At 43.1% G+C, this 18042-nt stretch overlaps 1 protein-coding gene across 1 annotated transcript in view; it reads left to right on the plus strand.

Annotated features, from left to right (window-relative positions):
- SIPA1L1 (signal induced proliferation associated 1 like 1) overlaps positions 1–13315 on the plus strand; it is a 431247-nt gene extending 417932 nt beyond the window's left edge. The window contains exons 22-24 of the mRNA XM_019551381.1: positions 9699–9813; positions 10356–10437; positions 11301–13315. Of these exons, the coding sequence (XP_019406926.1) occupies positions 9699–9813; positions 10356–10437; positions 11301–11444 (341 nt within the window). The 3' untranslated portion in view covers positions 11445–13315. The remainder of the gene's footprint in view (positions 1–9698; positions 9814–10355; positions 10438–11300) is intronic.
- Positions 13316–18042: the final 4727 nt, after the last annotated feature.

Here is an 18042-nt window from a genome sequence, read left to right on the forward strand (position 1 = left end):
AATGGTGCACAGGAGTAGTCCACAGATGTGATCCTTCATATGAGATCCAGCCACATGCCAGCCTGATCCCATGGGCTCAGATCCAGCTGCAAGCCAACCCAACCCCACACACTCAGATCTGGCCGAGGAATGACCCATCATGCTGGGGTCCTCACACTGTTGCAATTGTATTCTGGCCTAATCTAGCACACAGTGCCACTTATCTGGCCTGTATGGGTCTGGAAATTTGTCATCAGGGGAGTGGCAAGTAATGCTGCCACCAGTCCCTCACCTTCAAATCTCTGGAGCTGTAGGGAGCCCCATGGGCCAAAAGGCACAGCTTTGTGGGCTGGAAGTTGAACACTAAGGCTGTGCGAAATGGCACCATTCCATTTTGCCTTGAGTTTTGATGGTTTGATGGAACAGTGTTCTATTTCAAATTACACGTTGAGTCGAAACAGCTGTTCCGTTCTGTCAAAACACAAAGGCTGTTTCAACATTGTTTTGATGTTTCGCTGGATCACGCTGGGTGCAGAAGGCAGCCCAAGTGGGCTGTGATCTAGCGTGGAGGATGGGGAAGCAGGCCAGCTAGGCTGCCTCCCGCCCTCGCACGATCTAGCGCCGGTGTTGGGGATCTAGCACGGAGGATGGGGAGTCAACCTAGCTGGGCTGACTCCCTGTCCCATGCCAGATCTTACACTGGGGATGGGAAGTCAGTCCAGCTGGGCTGACTTCCCATCCCCAGCCTATGGTCGAAATATGTCAACTTCCAAAATGTTTCAGCTAGCCTCATTTTGTTTCGAGGCTATTTTGATGGCCTTTGTTTCGTTCTGATTTTGCTTTTTCGACCTTGAAATTGATCAAAACAGTGTCGAAACAAAATGGCCAGCGAAATTTTGCACAGCCCTATTGAACACCATTGCATTAGGAGATGGGAAATATCCTTTTCCTGACTTATTTTAGCAGGAGGATATTGTCTTCGTGAGAAATTTCATTCCATTTAAACAACTAATTGTCCCAGAGACCAAGAATATTCTGTATTTATAGTGAGTCTTTTCTTTGACCACCTTGGTGTCACTGAGTCCACTCTTTCAATCCTTTGTTGTGGTGACTGTGATCAGTGTCAGCTCAACAGACTAGTAACCTGCTGAAATGTCTTAGTAGTAGAGTGTTCCACCAATAATGGAAACAAGTGTTAGGGTTTTAAAATGGCCATCATTTCTCTTCACTGCACACAGTTTATATTGCACCTTAGGTAAAGTCCCGTAGTCTCTACTTAGCATCCAAATTCTTTTTTTTTTTTGTTTTTTTGTTTGATACTTGGTTGGCAAGAGGGACTGTTTCTTCATAGGACAGAAGCTTCTTCTAGTTTCTTACTATTTTTTTTCTGTTCTTCATCTTTATCTCTTCTTCTAGACCTTTCCTTTTCATACCTTTCCTTTTGCCATCTTCTCATTTCCCTTATTATTCACCTTTTCACTTTCCTGCTTGCATTGTTTCTACTCTATAAATCCACCTAGCATTCAGAGGTTAGCAGACTAATAGTTTATAGGTGTGGCATTCATCGTACTTTGACTTTCTAATGCTTGGGATTGGAAGTTTGGGATCTGTAACACAAGATGTGCTGCAGTGTTTGGTAGCTGGTTCTTTCCGCGCTCAACTACCAGGTCAGATATCGTGAGATTTTGGTGGGTTATAAATTACAAACCTTCTCACTGGATTTTTGGTCCCAGCAAGAACTAGCCAAGGTGATTCTCAACCCAATGTAAAAATCCTAATTATTGAACTGTTGGGTGGTTGGGGTTTTTTTTTGTTTTTTTTTTTTTTTTAAGTGTTCAGCCTTTAAATACAAGGCTTACCTTATGATAGATATCTCAGAATTTTGCCACTATGCCAATCATGTTAGCTAAGTCCTATTTCTGTGCAAGCCCTTAATGAGGTTTGATCCCAGATCTTCATAGTTCCATTATATAAAGACCAACTTTGCGTGCACCCTATATTATTTGTTTTGCTCAGCAAATAACCGAATATATGTTGTATCTTGGTGTAGACAATCCTATGGAGAAGAACTATCAGAATACACAAACAATTAGTATGTAAAATGGTCTCATTCTTATTCCTTAGGGGCTTTTTTTGGATGGTATCAGTGGGTTTTTAAAAAACATTTTAACTATATTTCAGGCTCTTTAACCATAAACACAAAACTTGCAGCAGATTATAGCAAGGGCTTCTGATCTTTTTGGCAGTAAGTTTTTTTCTTTTTGGCAGATTGCCCTCCAGTGTTCAGAAGCAGTAACTCTGCTCCCTGTCTCCTTCCCTCTCCATTTCCTCCTCCATGCTCTCTCCCACACAGCAGTGTGGGCTTTAGTCACAGGAATAGAATACCGTCTGTTTAAACTGTTTTCCTAGTGTACAGAAAAGTATTTCTCTGTACAAATGAGCAGTTCTCCAAAAGGCACTTAATCACATCTGCTCTAGAGAATTCAATTAGTAGAGCTGTGTTTTGTGTGTTAATTTTTACTCAAAGCTCTCTAAAGAATTTTAGTTTGTCAGACTTTAATTGTCCTATTACATGAGGCTTGTAGTCAGTTGACATCTTCCTGGCTGCCTGTGCTCTAAGGAGAGAGCAGAAAAAAGTAATTTAGGGAGAACTTTTGGTTTTAGGTATCACTTAGCATATTTCTGTGAGCATCATCTCTAGTATGTATGTTCTACAACTAATCCATACACTCCTTGAGGATTTAGGTGGGGTTAAATATCCTAGAGGATGTTATTTGTGTGGTCAAAATGGTGGAAAAGGTCTAATAGGTCATCTACCCGTGATGTCTTCCAAAGCAGTCTTTCTGTCCAGTTTGAAGAACGTTGGGCCTACTAACACCTTTTTTCTTATACAAATAGAGATTGGCTAAAATTCATTTAGCAGATGTTTGAAATGTTGCTATTTCTGATGTACTCTTATGAATTTATATTCGCATGTCTCCCTGCTCTCAGTCTCCATTCCCTAGCACTCCTACCACAAGGCGTGCCTTGCAGAGAACCCTGTCAGATGAGAGTATTTACAGTGGTCAAAGGGAACACTTCTTCACCTCACGGGCCTCACTTCTGGACCAAGCCCTGCCAAATGATGTCCTTTTCAGCAGCACATATCCATCTCTCCCAAAGTCATTACCCTTACGGAGGCCATCATATACATTAGGAATGAAATCATTGCATGGTAAGTACATTTCTATCTTTCCTGTAGAAAAGGAAAGATGTTAGGGTGGTTCCTTGAACAAAAACCTGCAGCATTGAATAATAGGTCAGATACATATGTTTATGGGAGTTTGCCTCCTGCTTTAGCATCATGTTTTCAACAATGCTGACAGCAGGAATCAAGACTAGGTGAACCAACGAGCCAATTACGTGTACCCCTGAGAGTAACTAATGCCTGTTCTAGTGTCAGCTCTTTTAATCTATGGTTATAGGAGCAAAGAAGTACTGACAAATGAATACCACCAAATGAATAAATGCCTATGGACATTTGGGGATACTGAATCCCTTAATAAAAACTTTATTGCAGTAGCTGATCCTGGATTCAATTTCATGTGCTACAAACTGCAGGTCTTGAGTCTATTTAAACATTTTGATCTGGCATTAAAATGTAATTGGAAAAAGATACTGTATTTAAGCTGTTGTGCAAGGGATATTCAAAATGCCTCCATTAGTCTAGCGAAGAGCCTCCAGGAGATTATGCAGCATAACATAGGTTACTTACAGCTGAATCTCCTGATGGTAAGTGGGTTGGGGATTTTCACAGATTCCCACTGTACCTTTATATTTACATAAATAAATGGCTGTTTTCTGAGCATTTAATTTTGACTTGGAGAAATGCTTCAATAGGTCTCCCTGTGTGGGGATGCTCTGTAATATCTTTTAGAAACTTATAGCTGTTTGTTTGTCCATGTTATAATGTATGTTATGATGGAAAATATGAATGTTTGCATACCAATAAGTGCAGCTCAGTGCAGCAGCATATAAGCACTTAACCAAGATCCAGCTAAAATGCTGACCATTTCCATCCAGTCTTTTGATCTTCTCCAGTTTTGAGTTTTGAGCTGCAGTTTTGGTCAGGCTGATCACAATGATGATGATGTTACATGGCTGGCATGCAGAAATAGACTTTGAAATTTAAACAGTGGATGTGTTGAAAAACAAAGACATGACAAACCAGATCAAGCAGTGAAAAGCTACCCAAAGTTCAGTGGACAAGGGACCCCCCCCCCCAAAAAAAAACAGATAACCAGCTTATAAAATCTGGCCAGCTGTTGTAGGAATTTCTGATTCCTATTATATAATGGCAGTCTTTCTAAATGTGTTTATCATTGTGGGCATATGTCTTTCCATAGCTGTTATCAAAACAGGTCTCATGAATATGGTACGGTAGCCTATCCTACCGTACCTCTAAAACTAGGGAAAGAAACTGTCTCCTGTGTCACAGAAAAGTCCATTTGGCCCCTTGATTGTCATCAGATGTGCATGAGATGTTTTCTGAAATGAAGCCTGGTGGAAAAAATCTATCTTCAGACACTTCAGTTGCCCCATCATTAGCCACAAATTAAGAGGTGCTGAATTTCACATGTTTGTTAACAGTTGCTGCCATTTAACATAATTCTCATGAAAGCAGGGGGATGAAGCCCCTTTAGTCCTTCTCTTTATGAGTATTCTTTTTTTTTTCTTCAAACTTGGTTGTACCTCTTCACACTTATGAAAATAACATCTTAGTGTCTGGGTCAGAAAATTAATGATGGAAGAGCACTTGTGTGCCCTTGGAACATGAAAGGGGAAAAGCAACTCATGGTTCCTTTGTATTTAGCCTCTTATATTTTCCAAATAGAAGCCTGTCTGCTCTGTCATTTTCTTCTCCATGCTCAAGTCAAGAATCCTCTTACTAGTTCTGGAGCATGGGTTTAATGCAGTTGGCACCAAAATGGGTTTTTGGGTTTTCTATAAAATTTAGGTCTCTGCAATAAAAGGACCAAATATGCGAGTGATGCAAACATTGTCTGCTGCCTACTTGCCTCTGGGGAGGGAGCCTGAGTAGGACTGGATATTTAATCCCACCCAAGATCTGACTTCCATTTACTTATTTAGTTCTTTAAACATATTAGTAAAGCTGTACCTCCAAAGCAGCTCTTCAAATGATGTGAAGGGAAAACATGAAATAAAATATTCTGACTTCCCATTCTGTCTTAATTGAGGATCCAGTTAATACCTTTAAAAGAGAAACATTTGTAAGTGATTACTTGTTTCATTTTCTTTTAGTTCCATGTTTCTTTCTCCTAAATCATAAACTGACCATCTCACAGATCCACATACTTGTAGAGATGCATCCTACTCTTCCCACAACACTATATCAAGGGCTTGCAATGTTTGCTATGTGTGAAGTAAAGCAAGGGCCCATTCAAGCTGTCAGGGAGGTCAGAAGCTCCTAAGCAATGACAGTGCTGTGATTGCTCTTTAAACTCATATTCCCCAGACAAAAAACTTTGACTAAAATTTCATAGACATTAGGGCTGGAAGGGACCTCGGAAGATCATCGAATCCATCCCCCAGTCCCAGGGGCAGGAAGTCAGCTGGGGTCATAAGATCAATTTAGTTGAAAGCAGTTATCAGTAACATGACTTCAGGCTCCAGCATTCTTGGAGAGCCTTTATCAAAAAGCAAACATTCAAAACAAAGGCATTCAGAAGTCTGGTTACAAGGAATTTGCCATAATATTACTGTTAAATTGAAAAAACGGAATCGGCATGTGAACGAGAGAGGAAGACTGGCCTTGCATGTCACACTTCTGACTGAGCTGATGTGTGTGGCAGCTCTTTTTGTCCAGTGTTTAAATCCTAACGGCACAGTTCTAGAGCTCTAAAGCCTTTTTTTCCACAGCTCCCTCTGCACAGAAAGCCCAAATTGAGCCATTCAGTGTCTTGATCACCTTGTGCTTTCTCAGAGCAGCCAGACTGAATGAGGGTGCTACCCAGCATGCTTTGCAGGCCTTGCTAACCCAGGTAGAGACTAGGAAAATGCATTAGCCCTGGACAAATCTTTGAAAGCACCTCATTTTCTGGATTGTCTGAGGAGTTCCTAACCATTACCAGCCCCTAGAAAAGTGCATCACACGTGGAGAGTCTTGGGAGGCCTGTTCATGTGTTTCATTGCCTTAAATGGTCTGCATGGCAAGGGAAGAGCCCCAGTCAACAGACTTTAGCATGTGAGGAAGTATGTGTTGAAGCACTATTGCAGAGCCAGCAGTCTGCTGAACCCTCAGAAGCTTATCAGGCTTGTGCAGGGACATGAGTTTCTGGGATGCAGCTACGATCCCAGGAAAGAGCTTAATTTTTCCATGCGCAGGTGTTGACTATATTGGAAAGAAATTAATTCTGACTATGAGATGTTAAAACTATCCCCGAAAAGCTAACTTGCAGAATGTTGTTTATGATCAGCTTCAAGGAGGATCTAGGTGGCCTCAGTTCTGGTTTTGAAAATGCCAGGAAAGAGAGGAGTTAAGGATTCTTTATAATTTGGAAAGGAAAATAAAGAGGCCACCTGTGAGGGAAATGCAGAGTTTGTGATGATTTGTCTCTGTTCTGCTCTGCTCTAGGAGAGTTCTCTGCCTCAGAGACCTCCCTCACAGACATCCAGGAGCAAAGAAGGCAGCCCATGCCAGACCCAGGTCTTATGCCCTTGCCTGATTCTGCCTCTGATCTGGACTGGTCAAACTTGGTAGATGCTGCCAAAGCCTTTGAGGGTAAGTATTCAGAATGCAATAGTGAAGAAGTATCCTACTGCAGACTTCACTAGCAGTATCTTCCTTTATTCTCATAATTTTTTCCACTTCTTTGCTTTGTATCTACTTTGAAGTCCAACTTCTCTCGAAATTGCGAACATCTCAGCAGCCTAACGTTTGTCTGTAATATTCACATGCTGCTACTTTATATTAGAGTTCTGCCGCACTAGAAGTTAGCTGCGTTTCTGTAAAACTGACTACTTGTCATTAATGCAAACCAGCCGCACTCATCGCAGCCTGTATGGAAAAACATCTGGCATGAAAGTGTAGAGTGAAGCCAAGCAGTGGGGGGGAAAGGAGTGTGAACACACTAATGGCTGCGTACTGCGTGAGAGAGACATTTCTGTATTCCAGCTGAGACGTGTTGCCAAAGTAATTTGGGAAATCTGCCTTGCTGGCACATGCCTTTCCATTGCCATTCTCCCCTCAGCCTCCTTCCAGCCACATGGACTTATGATACTTTCCATCTCTTTCACAAATACTGAACTGAAGAGAAACGTAAGTTGGCGAGATGCAGTGGAATTCTAAAGAAACACAGAAGATTTTTAGCCCACTGTGTAACCACTCCTATAACCTCATGAAAAAAGCTTTCTAAATACATTGAACAAAAGAACCTTTTCCTAATTTCTACATAAGAACATTCTCTCATGGGATTGACTTACCTGATCCTCGGTCTTTTGGATGCTGCATCACTTAGACACCAAGAATGCTGGTCCCAGAAGCCTGGGAAGTTATCTTCTTTCTGCTTCTCCTTTGGCAGTTCTACAGTGACAGCAGTACAAGTAATTAGCGCACAATATGCCCACGGTAGCGCCTGTATTAGTCAATGATGAAAACATATGCTCTGCTACATGGATTGAACACATTTGCCCTTCAGCTCTAGAGGACAGAGATCCAATTCTATCCTAGTTCACAAGGAGAGGCAAATTTGTTGTGGATAGTTGCACAAATAGGGAGTAGAAACAGACTGATATTTTGATGTAATGTACTGTGGTTGGCAAGATCAGTAGAAGAGATCCCTTTCTTTACTTATTTATAATATACCACACTCTAGTTAACAGCATTATTCCCTCTGTTTATAGGCTTTGAAATCATTCTTACTGTCTTAAAAGTTTGAATTAAATGTGGTGAAAGCTGTTCAACAGTCCTTTGTCTGCCCATGGAACAGGTATATTGTGGGCAGCATTTTGCTAGGTTCCTTTCTCACTACTCCACCAAGGTGCTTCACACCTGACTTAGAAACTCTCTGTGGTCTACAAACTCAGTCCATGGCCTCTCTCTGCTGAGTGGTAGTGAGGGCCTGACAAATACCAATGAAAATAAATGATTGATGCATCTTGTCATATTGGACACTTCTTTGCTTAGAAACTTGATAGAAGCCAGTCTGCTTAAGTGCTAACTGCTAGTCACTAACAGCTAAAATGAAAACCCTCACAACCCCTTGCTAAATTCTTAAACCATCCAGTGATCCTACAGTTCTCATTTTTAAAAAAATGGACATGGCAAAATTCTGTTAAATGTAATGTCAATTTAGCCTTATTGATCATTGTTCAAGCATCTCATAATTAGGGGTATGCGAAACGGGCCATATTCGATTTGGATTCGGCCCAAATTGGGGACAGTGATTTGATTTGGTCAAATCCAAATATGGAGATTCAATGCTTATTCAGAGACTCAGTGATTCGGCCATAGACACAGCTTTAAATGTTTTTCTACATACCTCACGGTACCAATGCAGCTCATGAACGCTGCGATACTGGGGCAGATGGAACATCCCACAGTGCTTCTTCCCCCGCATTGTGCTCGCGGTGAACCCAGAAGTGGACCAGACGTACTTCTAGTCCACTTTCGGGTCTGCCAGGGAGCACGCTAGGGGCCTCCCTGCACCCTCCACCTCCGCCCTCCCTGGCTCAGCGATTGGCCGGGGGTGACCCCAGGTGCCGCCCCAGACCCAGGAGGCACCAGTCACCAAGCTGGGGAGGGGGACATTTCTGGAAGTGCTTCTGTTTCACTTCCAGATCTGCTGCTGAGCGTGCTGGGGAGCCCCCTGCGCTTCTGTGGGGACCTCCATCCATCCCAGCATCTCAGCATTCATGAGCCCCTGCTACCTAGAGGCATGTAGTAAAAACATTGAAAGCTGCATCTATGTCCCAGTCTTCCAAATCGATTTGGAGGGTTCCAATTCGATTTGGAGAGATTAGAGGGTCTCATAATTTGATTCGAATTCGGAGATTTGGCACCAAATTGGGCTGAATCTCCGCCAGATCAAATCAGGGACTGAAGCTTCACACAGCCCTACTCATAGTATCTAGCTCCCAAAACAATGAAATGGGACATGATGTGCTGTTGTTAAAACTTCCTAAATGAGGAGTCATAAGAAAAAATGCTGGAGAAGGGAGAAGATGTTTTCATTTTTGTTATGCAAAAATGTGTAATAAAATCTTAGGAATAAATAAAAAAAAATATTTAAAAACGATAAAGGTCTGTTTGCATTCGTGTGTAATCATATAAAGTCATATGGGAACTCTCTTATTTCTAGGGGAAAAAAAGATGTGCCAGGTTACTCAAACTGTGGTTTCTGGAAGCCAGGAAATGGTATCCCATTTTCTTTTTCAGTGCTTAGAGGCAGCATGATGTAGGTGTTAGGGCAGCAAGCTGGGAGTTAGGATTTCTGAGTTTTAATTCTCTGTGCTGCTGCTGATTTGCTTTAGCTACCCTTCCGTGCCTCTGTTTACCCCTTTCATGCTGAACACCAGAGATGGTTGTGAGTTTTAGTCCTTAAGACCCTCAAAAGCAGATGTTATAACCTGTAAGCAAATTATTATTGCATGTATTATTGCTTGTCTGCTTTCTCTCTCTCTCTCTCTCTCTCTCTCTGTGTCATTCTCTCTCTCTCTAGTTCAACGAGCCTCGTTCTTTGCTGCTAGTGATGAAAATCACAGACCAGTGAGTGCTGCCTCCAACAGTGATCAGACTGAGGACCAGCTCACTGGACAGATAAAGCCTTATACAGGGTAGGTTGCTGCAGTGGCTGGTTGGAAGGCTTTTTACACTAAAATCTGGGGCATGGGTTGGAGACATGTTTTGCTTTGTAATGAACTTCTTAGCTTATGAATTTTTACAAGAAAAATTGGAAGAAGGAAACACTTGAATGCTAAGAATATTTCAGCCTTTGTAAGATAACTTGTTTTTGAAGGTTATTAAAGGTTTGAAAGTCATCTAAAATGTTTAAAGAGCATCCAAAGCCGCATTTTTCTAAGGCACATGTAATTATCATGTAACTAGTAGAGGTAGAGAGAAAGCAAAAAATGAGACCTCAACTTCTCACAGCTACTCTCCATTTCATTATTTGATTGTGCTGCATATAGATGTGCATCTGTTCTGGTTGAGACATGCAGTGGACATTTTTAAATAATTGTATATTCACAATGAGCCCTGCTGCACATCCACATGAAGCACTGTGTCACAGAAAAGCCTGTAGAAACCCAGCTTAGAGTTGAGTAAAGCATGATTACTAAATCCTGCTAATACCATGTGTGCCTCCTCCTTTCCACAGGAAAGAGTCTCCTCCTACTCTTGCCTCAAAAGTAGACCAGTTAGAAGGTTTACTGAAGATTCTGCAAGAGGATTTAAGGAAGGTAAACACTTATTTTACAGAAAGTGAGTTGGTGGTTGATGTGATGTTGATCAGCCATGCTATCAAGTTTATCACCTTGTTCTCATAAACTAGAAGCCTGAGACACACTCAGCCTTCTTTCAGAAAATGGCATCCTTCCTCTCAGGTAGAAGGTGGGGTAGATATACACCTTATACACTAACTAAATGAGAGATGCATACGTTTTCATGAATGCTTACACATCTCTTATTTAGTTTATAACATGCATCTCTACCCTGCCTTCTGCCTGACTTCAGGCTAACATGGCCAACTACCTCTCTTACCTGTTTTCTCACACCATAGTTCAGGATATTTACTAATAAGGTGTTAACAGTAGCTTTTAGGAAGCAGAAGGAAAGATCAGCACACATGTGTTTTAGTGCTCAAATGCACACCACCATGTCTGTGGCTGTTTTAATGCAGGAAGGATCTTGCTGTGATCAGGCCAGAGATATCTTTATGCAGCATAGTATTCAGAGGAGCATTTCCCACCTCTTTTAGCTAACCTTCAACTTTCACATTATAGGGGGCTGCATTAACGGTACAGGTTAAAATGAGACCATTTTTAGATGCTTGCTTGGAGAGCAGGCTTACACATTAACATTTATCCTGAAGAAAGGTCAGTAATATGTGTCCAAGGAGAGTGGCAAGGGGAAAGGAAGGAGGTCACCATATACAGCTTGCAGGTCTAGAATTTCCTTGTGCCAGCAAAAGGTTTCATCACACTTGAAGCCCTTGCAAAGGAAGAGTGCTAAAACACTCTGGATGGTTTCTTGCTCATTGAGACAGGTAGGAAACATGACCTGGAATCATCACTGAGTTCTCATGTTCTTCTTCACCCTTCAGGAAAAGGAAGACAAGGCCAATCTTCAGGCTGAAGTGCAGCATTTGCGGGAAGACAATTTACGGTTACAGGAGGAGTCTCAGAATGCAACTGAAAAACTGAAGAAATTCACAGAATGGGTTTTCAACACGATTGATATGAACTGAAGACAGTAAATGGGGAAGGAAGGAAACCATCAGTGCTGAACATCGCCAGTGGGACTTAAGCTTTAATGCCATCTTTACTCATGATGTGAAAGTGTATAGTCACAGCACTTCCCCACCCTCCCTCCTCTAACAGCCCTTTTTTGCATCCTTGCGCTCTCTCTGAACAATTGCAGATCAACAATCAACATCTGCCTTTTGTAGAAAAACAAAAAAGTAAATAATTTTACAAAGGTAAAAGAGAAGGTAACTGCTAAAATGTGAATGTCTTTATTTTTTGCACATTATCTCTTTACCTGTTATGTACAAAATGATTTGGAGGCAGGGCCAGAATTCCTCTGCCCCTTCGCCTCTACTTATTTCCATTAACTCCTTTCTATCTATTTCAGGTAATCTGCTTTTCCTTGCTGCTTTGGCAAATATTATGACACCTAGAAGACTAGAAAGAAATGTTTCTTTTGCTGCTTTTCTTATGTTGGTTTCTGAAGTTTGCCGCAGACAAGGGGATATGAAACAAGGGTTTAGGTGTCTCCTGAATGATTTGCGCTTGACCGCTAGTGCTGCCTTCCCATATGTTATGCAAGACATAGGCCCATAGAGGATGGTACAGTAGAGACTAGAGATTTGAGCCATGGGTGAGACTTATCACATATCTCCTCCTTGCATTAGCATTTCTAGTCACTTTTGTTTCCTGTGGAAACAATGGTTGCCAGTTTACTGTAGGACAGTGCAGTTTGGCTCTTTCGCCCGCCAAATTGCGCACCACATTAGGCAGGCTGAAAGAGATTGTGTAACCCACGGTCTCCATCCCTTCCATAGCCTAGAGGGTCCTGTTCTCTGAGCATATACAGTAAGTTCTTGACTAAAGTCCTAAAATATTTAGATTTTTTCAAACCCCAGGCATTTTATTGAACCCCCTTTATGCCATGTCAGTGCTCCTGCCCTGCTGTTCCCCCCCTGTTTGATTATGAGACTCCCAAATAAGAGCAGGCCCAAGCAGTCACTTGATTTCCTGTATGCCAGGCCTTCTGGAATGAATTACCCCCCTTTATGTGGAACTATGTAAAGACTAAATGGGAAAAAAAGGTATTTTTAGAAGTATTGGGACAGGGAAAGAATCAATATTTTAACTCTTAGGTTTCTGGAGTCTGGCATTCCCTGTGCTACTACCTAGCATTACACTTCCCATCCTGCTTAATACCAGGAAGCTACTTTTGTTTTCTTTGAAGATGCCATGAACTTGCCATAAGATGTCACCTCTCCAGAAATGCCGTTTTATTTTTTGCATTACAGTGCAACTCACACTGATTGCAGCCTGCACAAATACTGCTGCAAGCAGCATGTAGTAATCATCTCTACCCTCCACTATCAACTTCCTTTCCATCTAAATATATTTCTTACGTAAGAAATATTAAGGAATATTTGTCATTTCAGCCACAGACCTCCCGCCCTGTCCCTCCCCCTCTTTTCCCTCTGTGAGATGCCTCTTTAAAAAAAAAAAAAAAAAAGGTAGGCATATTCTTATCATTAACTTCTCTATGCCTCCTTCACTACATTTTTCCATGCCTTCCATCTCCCTACATATACACACGTTCTGTACTTTAACCTAAAACTTCATTTGTGGTGATAATCCCCATGGAATTCTTCTCTAATGTTTTGTCATGGAAATGGATCCATTGGGAACTGTTTCTGGAATGTTCTTGTAAAGGTTTAGAATGTCCTGGGTTTTTTAATGACTTGTATGAAGGAAATTTGTATAATGCCTGATATTATTTGTAAATGGGAAATATTGCTAACATCTCTGAGCATCCTGAAGTCTTGCTTATTCTCTCTTATTTTTAATTTTGTTTGGTTTTTATTTTATTTTAAAAAAACTGGGACTTGGGGCAGACTATTTATTAGAGTTTTGCAACAGAGTTCTTCTTGTATGAAGCCTCTAAAGGCTACTTGTAAAATTCTGACAATAAAACTCATTTTAAAGGCTCTTCTAAACCACTTGCTGTTGATTTTTATCGGGTGTTGTTTTTAACATATGAGCCCCCTTTCTGTTTTTTCTTACTACACCAATTGCACCATACTCAATGCCATTCTCTAAGCATTTTCTTTTGCCTTCCCTCTGGAGGCCATCACTAGTTATATGCAGGTGTTTCACCATTACATTTTCTATTCCCACTAGCTCTAAGTTACTTCCTCCCTCCCTTATTTAGAGAAATCCTTTGTTTCTCTTGCAAAGGACATTTTTTCTTATCTTTAAGTTGGGTCCCTTTACTTTGACGTCACCCTGCTGATAGGAAAGTTTCTTCGCCTACTAGCACAACTGGTAGGCCAAAGGTGGGGGGAGTATTTCAGCGAATGTTGTCCTGAAAAAACAGATTGCAAGATATTTTTTTTCTTAATTTTGGTCCAACCTCAGTGTCACCCAGTTGGTCATGTCTCCCCGCAGTAAATGAGCTTTCCATTTACTGTCTTGCTTATTTACTAATTGTATTTCTAAAGATTTCACATGCCTCTGAATATTGTACATCCAGGAGCTTGTGGAACACAGTCCATTTTCTGCACTTCTTGAAAGACTGAAGGATGTGCTTTTCTCTGTGGGCAACCTCCTCCACTGGTTATTAGGAGTAGGGAACCTGAGCCTGGCTTATCCACCCACGGGGTAGGCTAGTACTGCTGAAGGCACTAACTCACAGCAGGCTTTCCATTCCCTAAGAGCAAGGACTAGATCGTACCCAGCCCCTGTATCTAAGGAGTCATTGCCTTTCCTCCATGTTTGTTGTTTACTGTGCTGCACTGAGCTAATAAGCTCCTCACTGTGCAGTTACTGTTTTGATCAAGGTTTTCTCATTTATGCAGGCAGTTGTATTTATACCTATATAGCAAAACATGGCTCCCACCCCCAACTCAGAATTGTTCCATGCTATGTTCCTGCAGAGAAGCATATACCTAGTATCAGGGCTGGCACAGCAGCTGCTGGGCAGATGATACTTCTAATAACCAAAGGAGATTCCTTGCCTCATCAGTTTTCAGCACACAAAGGAGCTAATCCATCAATGCTCAAGGACTGACTCTTGCATCTTCCCTACCCTTCGGTTGCAAGGCAATCAGTACCAGTGAACAGCAGCTATGCACAGGACTCGCATCTAATGGGTAAAGAAGGAAGGCGTTCTTCTAACTTTCACAATTCAACTCTGTCTAGTCCTTCCCCTCCCTATCCTTGTGCTATAGTCCTTGCGTTTACCTCCCCCTCTAAGGCAGTTTGCTCCACGTGACTGAGCATTTGGTCCCCCAGCTGCTCTGCCTCCTAGGCAGTCAGTATCCAGCACAGCAAGAGTTACTGCAGTGCCGATTCTGACAACCAGATGGCTGAGGAATCCAAATGAGCATCATGGAGCCCAGGAGAGAGAAATGTGATAGCTTGAAGCAGATAATTAAAGTATGAGACTCAGCCCCTCACCTGTTTGTGAGAAAAGACTTGAATCAAAAACAAAGCCAGTGTACATCTGCTCTAAGGATGGTGTTACGGTTTACCTTTAAACCAGGCACTTAAAACAGGAGTATCCACACATTAAAAGGTGTTAAATTGTGTTAAGAACCGTCTAAGTATCTTAAAGTTGCACTTCAGACAAGGGCTCTCTCCGAGCCTTTCCACCCAGCTTGAGCTAGGGTATTATTAGTCTGCTCCACAGAGATAAAGCAACCAATTTGCAGTCATCCAGCATCCCAAGATGCACAGCTCCCAGCCCCTCTCCTCCTGACAAACTTTTCACCCTCCCAAGCCTTGGTCCCAGGGGATAGTACTGGCCCTGAGCCAAACCCCCACCCTGCCCTATCCTGACCATAGTGCATATGATCCTAGTCCACATGGTGTGAGATCCAAGGGCTCCAGGAGACCCAATCTGGGCCCAGGAGCTGGGGGCCAGGCATTCTCAGAGCAAAGCCTTTGCCCCACATTCAGGTGGCGCTTTCCTAGCCAGGAGAATTTGGAGGTAGGGGGAGGGCATGACTTCCCTCCCCAGCCTCCCACATTCCTGGAGGAGAAGGGGGAAAACGCTGCCTAGTGCCGAGTGCAGCAAAAGCCTGGGGCCCAAGGAGGCAGGCTTCCTTAGGCTTCATGCTCTTGCCATGCTTAACCCCTGGGGCTCTACCCCCAGAGAAGGGATAGAGTCCTGCCTCCTGGACATGTCACTAGAGGGTTTGGCGAACAAGGACAAGACACGGTTGTGCAGGTCAGAGATGGCATAAAGACTTACCTTGCAACTGTTCTGAAGCTGTTCTAACTTGAACCCTGCCTGACATCCCACAGATGTAAAATGGTTTAAAGGCCAACTGCAATGGCACACTGCGACTCCCGTCAGAAAGGGATGCTACCTCCCTGGGACACTGAGGACAAATCTTGTCGGTGGGGAGTTGAGTGGGGGAGTCACCAGCAGGTGAGACACTGACCTCATAGAAATGAGGCAAGTCAACGACAGCTGAGTGGAACTTGGATGATCACCGAGGCAAAGGGTCAATAAATGACAGAAGTTACCTGCGTGGCAGGAGTGAGTTCAGGCCTGCCCTAACAGGTATATAGTAAAGATGCTACTGTACTAGACATCTCAGCTGTTGGCTTTCCTGCCTGACTAATGCTCATTTGTGTGTGCAAGCCAGGGTATGGGTACAACACTGCGGTGCAGGCCTGCTCATAGGCTCCAGGCCTGCAAGGGGGCACCTGGAAAGGATAATAAAACCATTTATGCTGTGTAGAAGAGCCAGCTGCTTTCAGAAAAGGAGAAGAGAGACACGTCTAGGCGCAATAGGCCTGCAGGAGGCAGCTATGACCTCAGCCCTGCTAATAGGCTGTAAGACTACAGTTCCTAGTCTTGGCCTTTCTGTAGCAGACATGCTGATCCCTTGTAGCATGTTGTGTTCCAAGAACTTGTCTTGCTGAGAGCAAGAGAAAAGGTTTTGATTTATTTTTCAGTTTCTGTTCTTCAAGGGGCACTGACTGCTAGTTAACTACCATATTTTTGCATAAAACCACACTATTTCCTCCAAAAACCAGTTGGGGAAAATTGGGTTGTGCATTATATACATGGGTCTGGAAAATTGGGGGTGGGGATGAGGGGAGATGAAGCAGTAGCCACATTAATTACTGTAACTCTGGAAGCCATGTCAATTAATGCCATTGCCCTGCATCCACCCCACCCCCCACCAAATTTCCAGACTCATGTGGAGCCCTCTGCTCCCCAACTGCACACCAGATTGGGCTGGCACATGGAGTTGCTCCACATCTGGGGTGCTAAGTCCAGCCCAGCACAGGACCCTGGACCCAGCAGCCCCAGGGTGATCCCATATGCTCTTTGTAGAGCCATGTGTTGTCAGACCCAGTGCACTGGGGTTCCAGACTCAGTGTACTGGATTGGACACATGGCCCCAGTACCTACACGCTGGATTGGGCCCTGCTGTGTGGCCTCAGTGCTTGTTGGGCCTCAGTTGCTAATTGGGCTGTTGCATGCAGCCCCTGACCACAGTGCATGGCACCAGTCCTGAAGACCCCAGACCTCAGGTACTTAACTGTACTCCAAGGTAAAATCTTTGGCCTCCCAAAAATAGCGGGCGTGTTGTACTTGGGTTCGTGTTTTATCCAAGAAAACAGAGGGGGGTTTGTTTGTTTCTCAAATAGGTTATTCAGAGTAACTCCAGGTCCTACCCTTGCACCAAAATCTCCTTTGCCAGTCTTTGTGGTTTTATAGTCCTGTAGGGCCAGACTGACAATGCTGTGTAGGTATCTAACTATGTAAAGAAGCGCTGCATGGCATTTACAAACAGCTTGCATTCTCATTGAAAAACACTTCTCTCTGCCCTAAAAGACCCTCTTGCAAGCAACAGAGAGAACCGAACAGCCTGAGAGGCACTGTGAAGCCGACTGTGCACCAATGCCTGTCACCTGTAGGAAATTAACAAATAGGAAAACAGATTTATTTTTCCTTGATCTCTTTCAGAGCCATGCCCTCGATTTACTTGTAACAGCATTAGGAACGCCATTGTTTGAGTACTATCTAATTTCCATACAAAGACAATGGGATTTTTACTGCTGGTTTGGCTGCTGTATCTATTGTTGGCATATTCCTAGCAATGAAGACTCCTTCCTCCTTAGGACGTGAGAGCAAGATATGGTTAGTAGGGCTGTACAGAGCAGGGAATATTCGATTCGACAGCCGCGTCGAATATTAAACCGGGTCCTGCTTCGATTTGCTGTCCGCTTTGACTCGAGGTCGAAGCTCAGTAGAATATTTGAGCTGCTTCGACTTCCCCATAGGCTATAATGGGGAAGATCGAAGCAGGCTATAACTTTGGCATTTCTTGTCTGATCTTGATGAAACTTGCAGAAATGGTAGCTCCCGAGGAGCCCACAAAGCCTGCCAACTTTCATAGTGATAGGTGCAGGGGTTGGGGGAAACTGCACCTTAGGCTGCTGACAGACAAAACTCGTGATCCAAATGAAGCAAGGAAGGCGGCATTCATTCCATCTGCACCTGGCGCTTAGGGACCCCCGGCAGTGGGAGGTTCACCTTGAGGAACACCAGCTGCTCCATCAAACCAGGGTCCAAGGAGGTGC

Source organism: Crocodylus porosus, unplaced genomic scaffold (assembly GCF_001723895.1).
Source record: "Crocodylus porosus isolate Cpor-Errol unplaced genomic scaffold, CroPor_comp1, whole genome shotgun sequence".
Classification (NCBI taxonomy): domain Eukaryota; kingdom Metazoa; phylum Chordata; order Crocodylia; family Crocodylidae; genus Crocodylus; species Crocodylus porosus.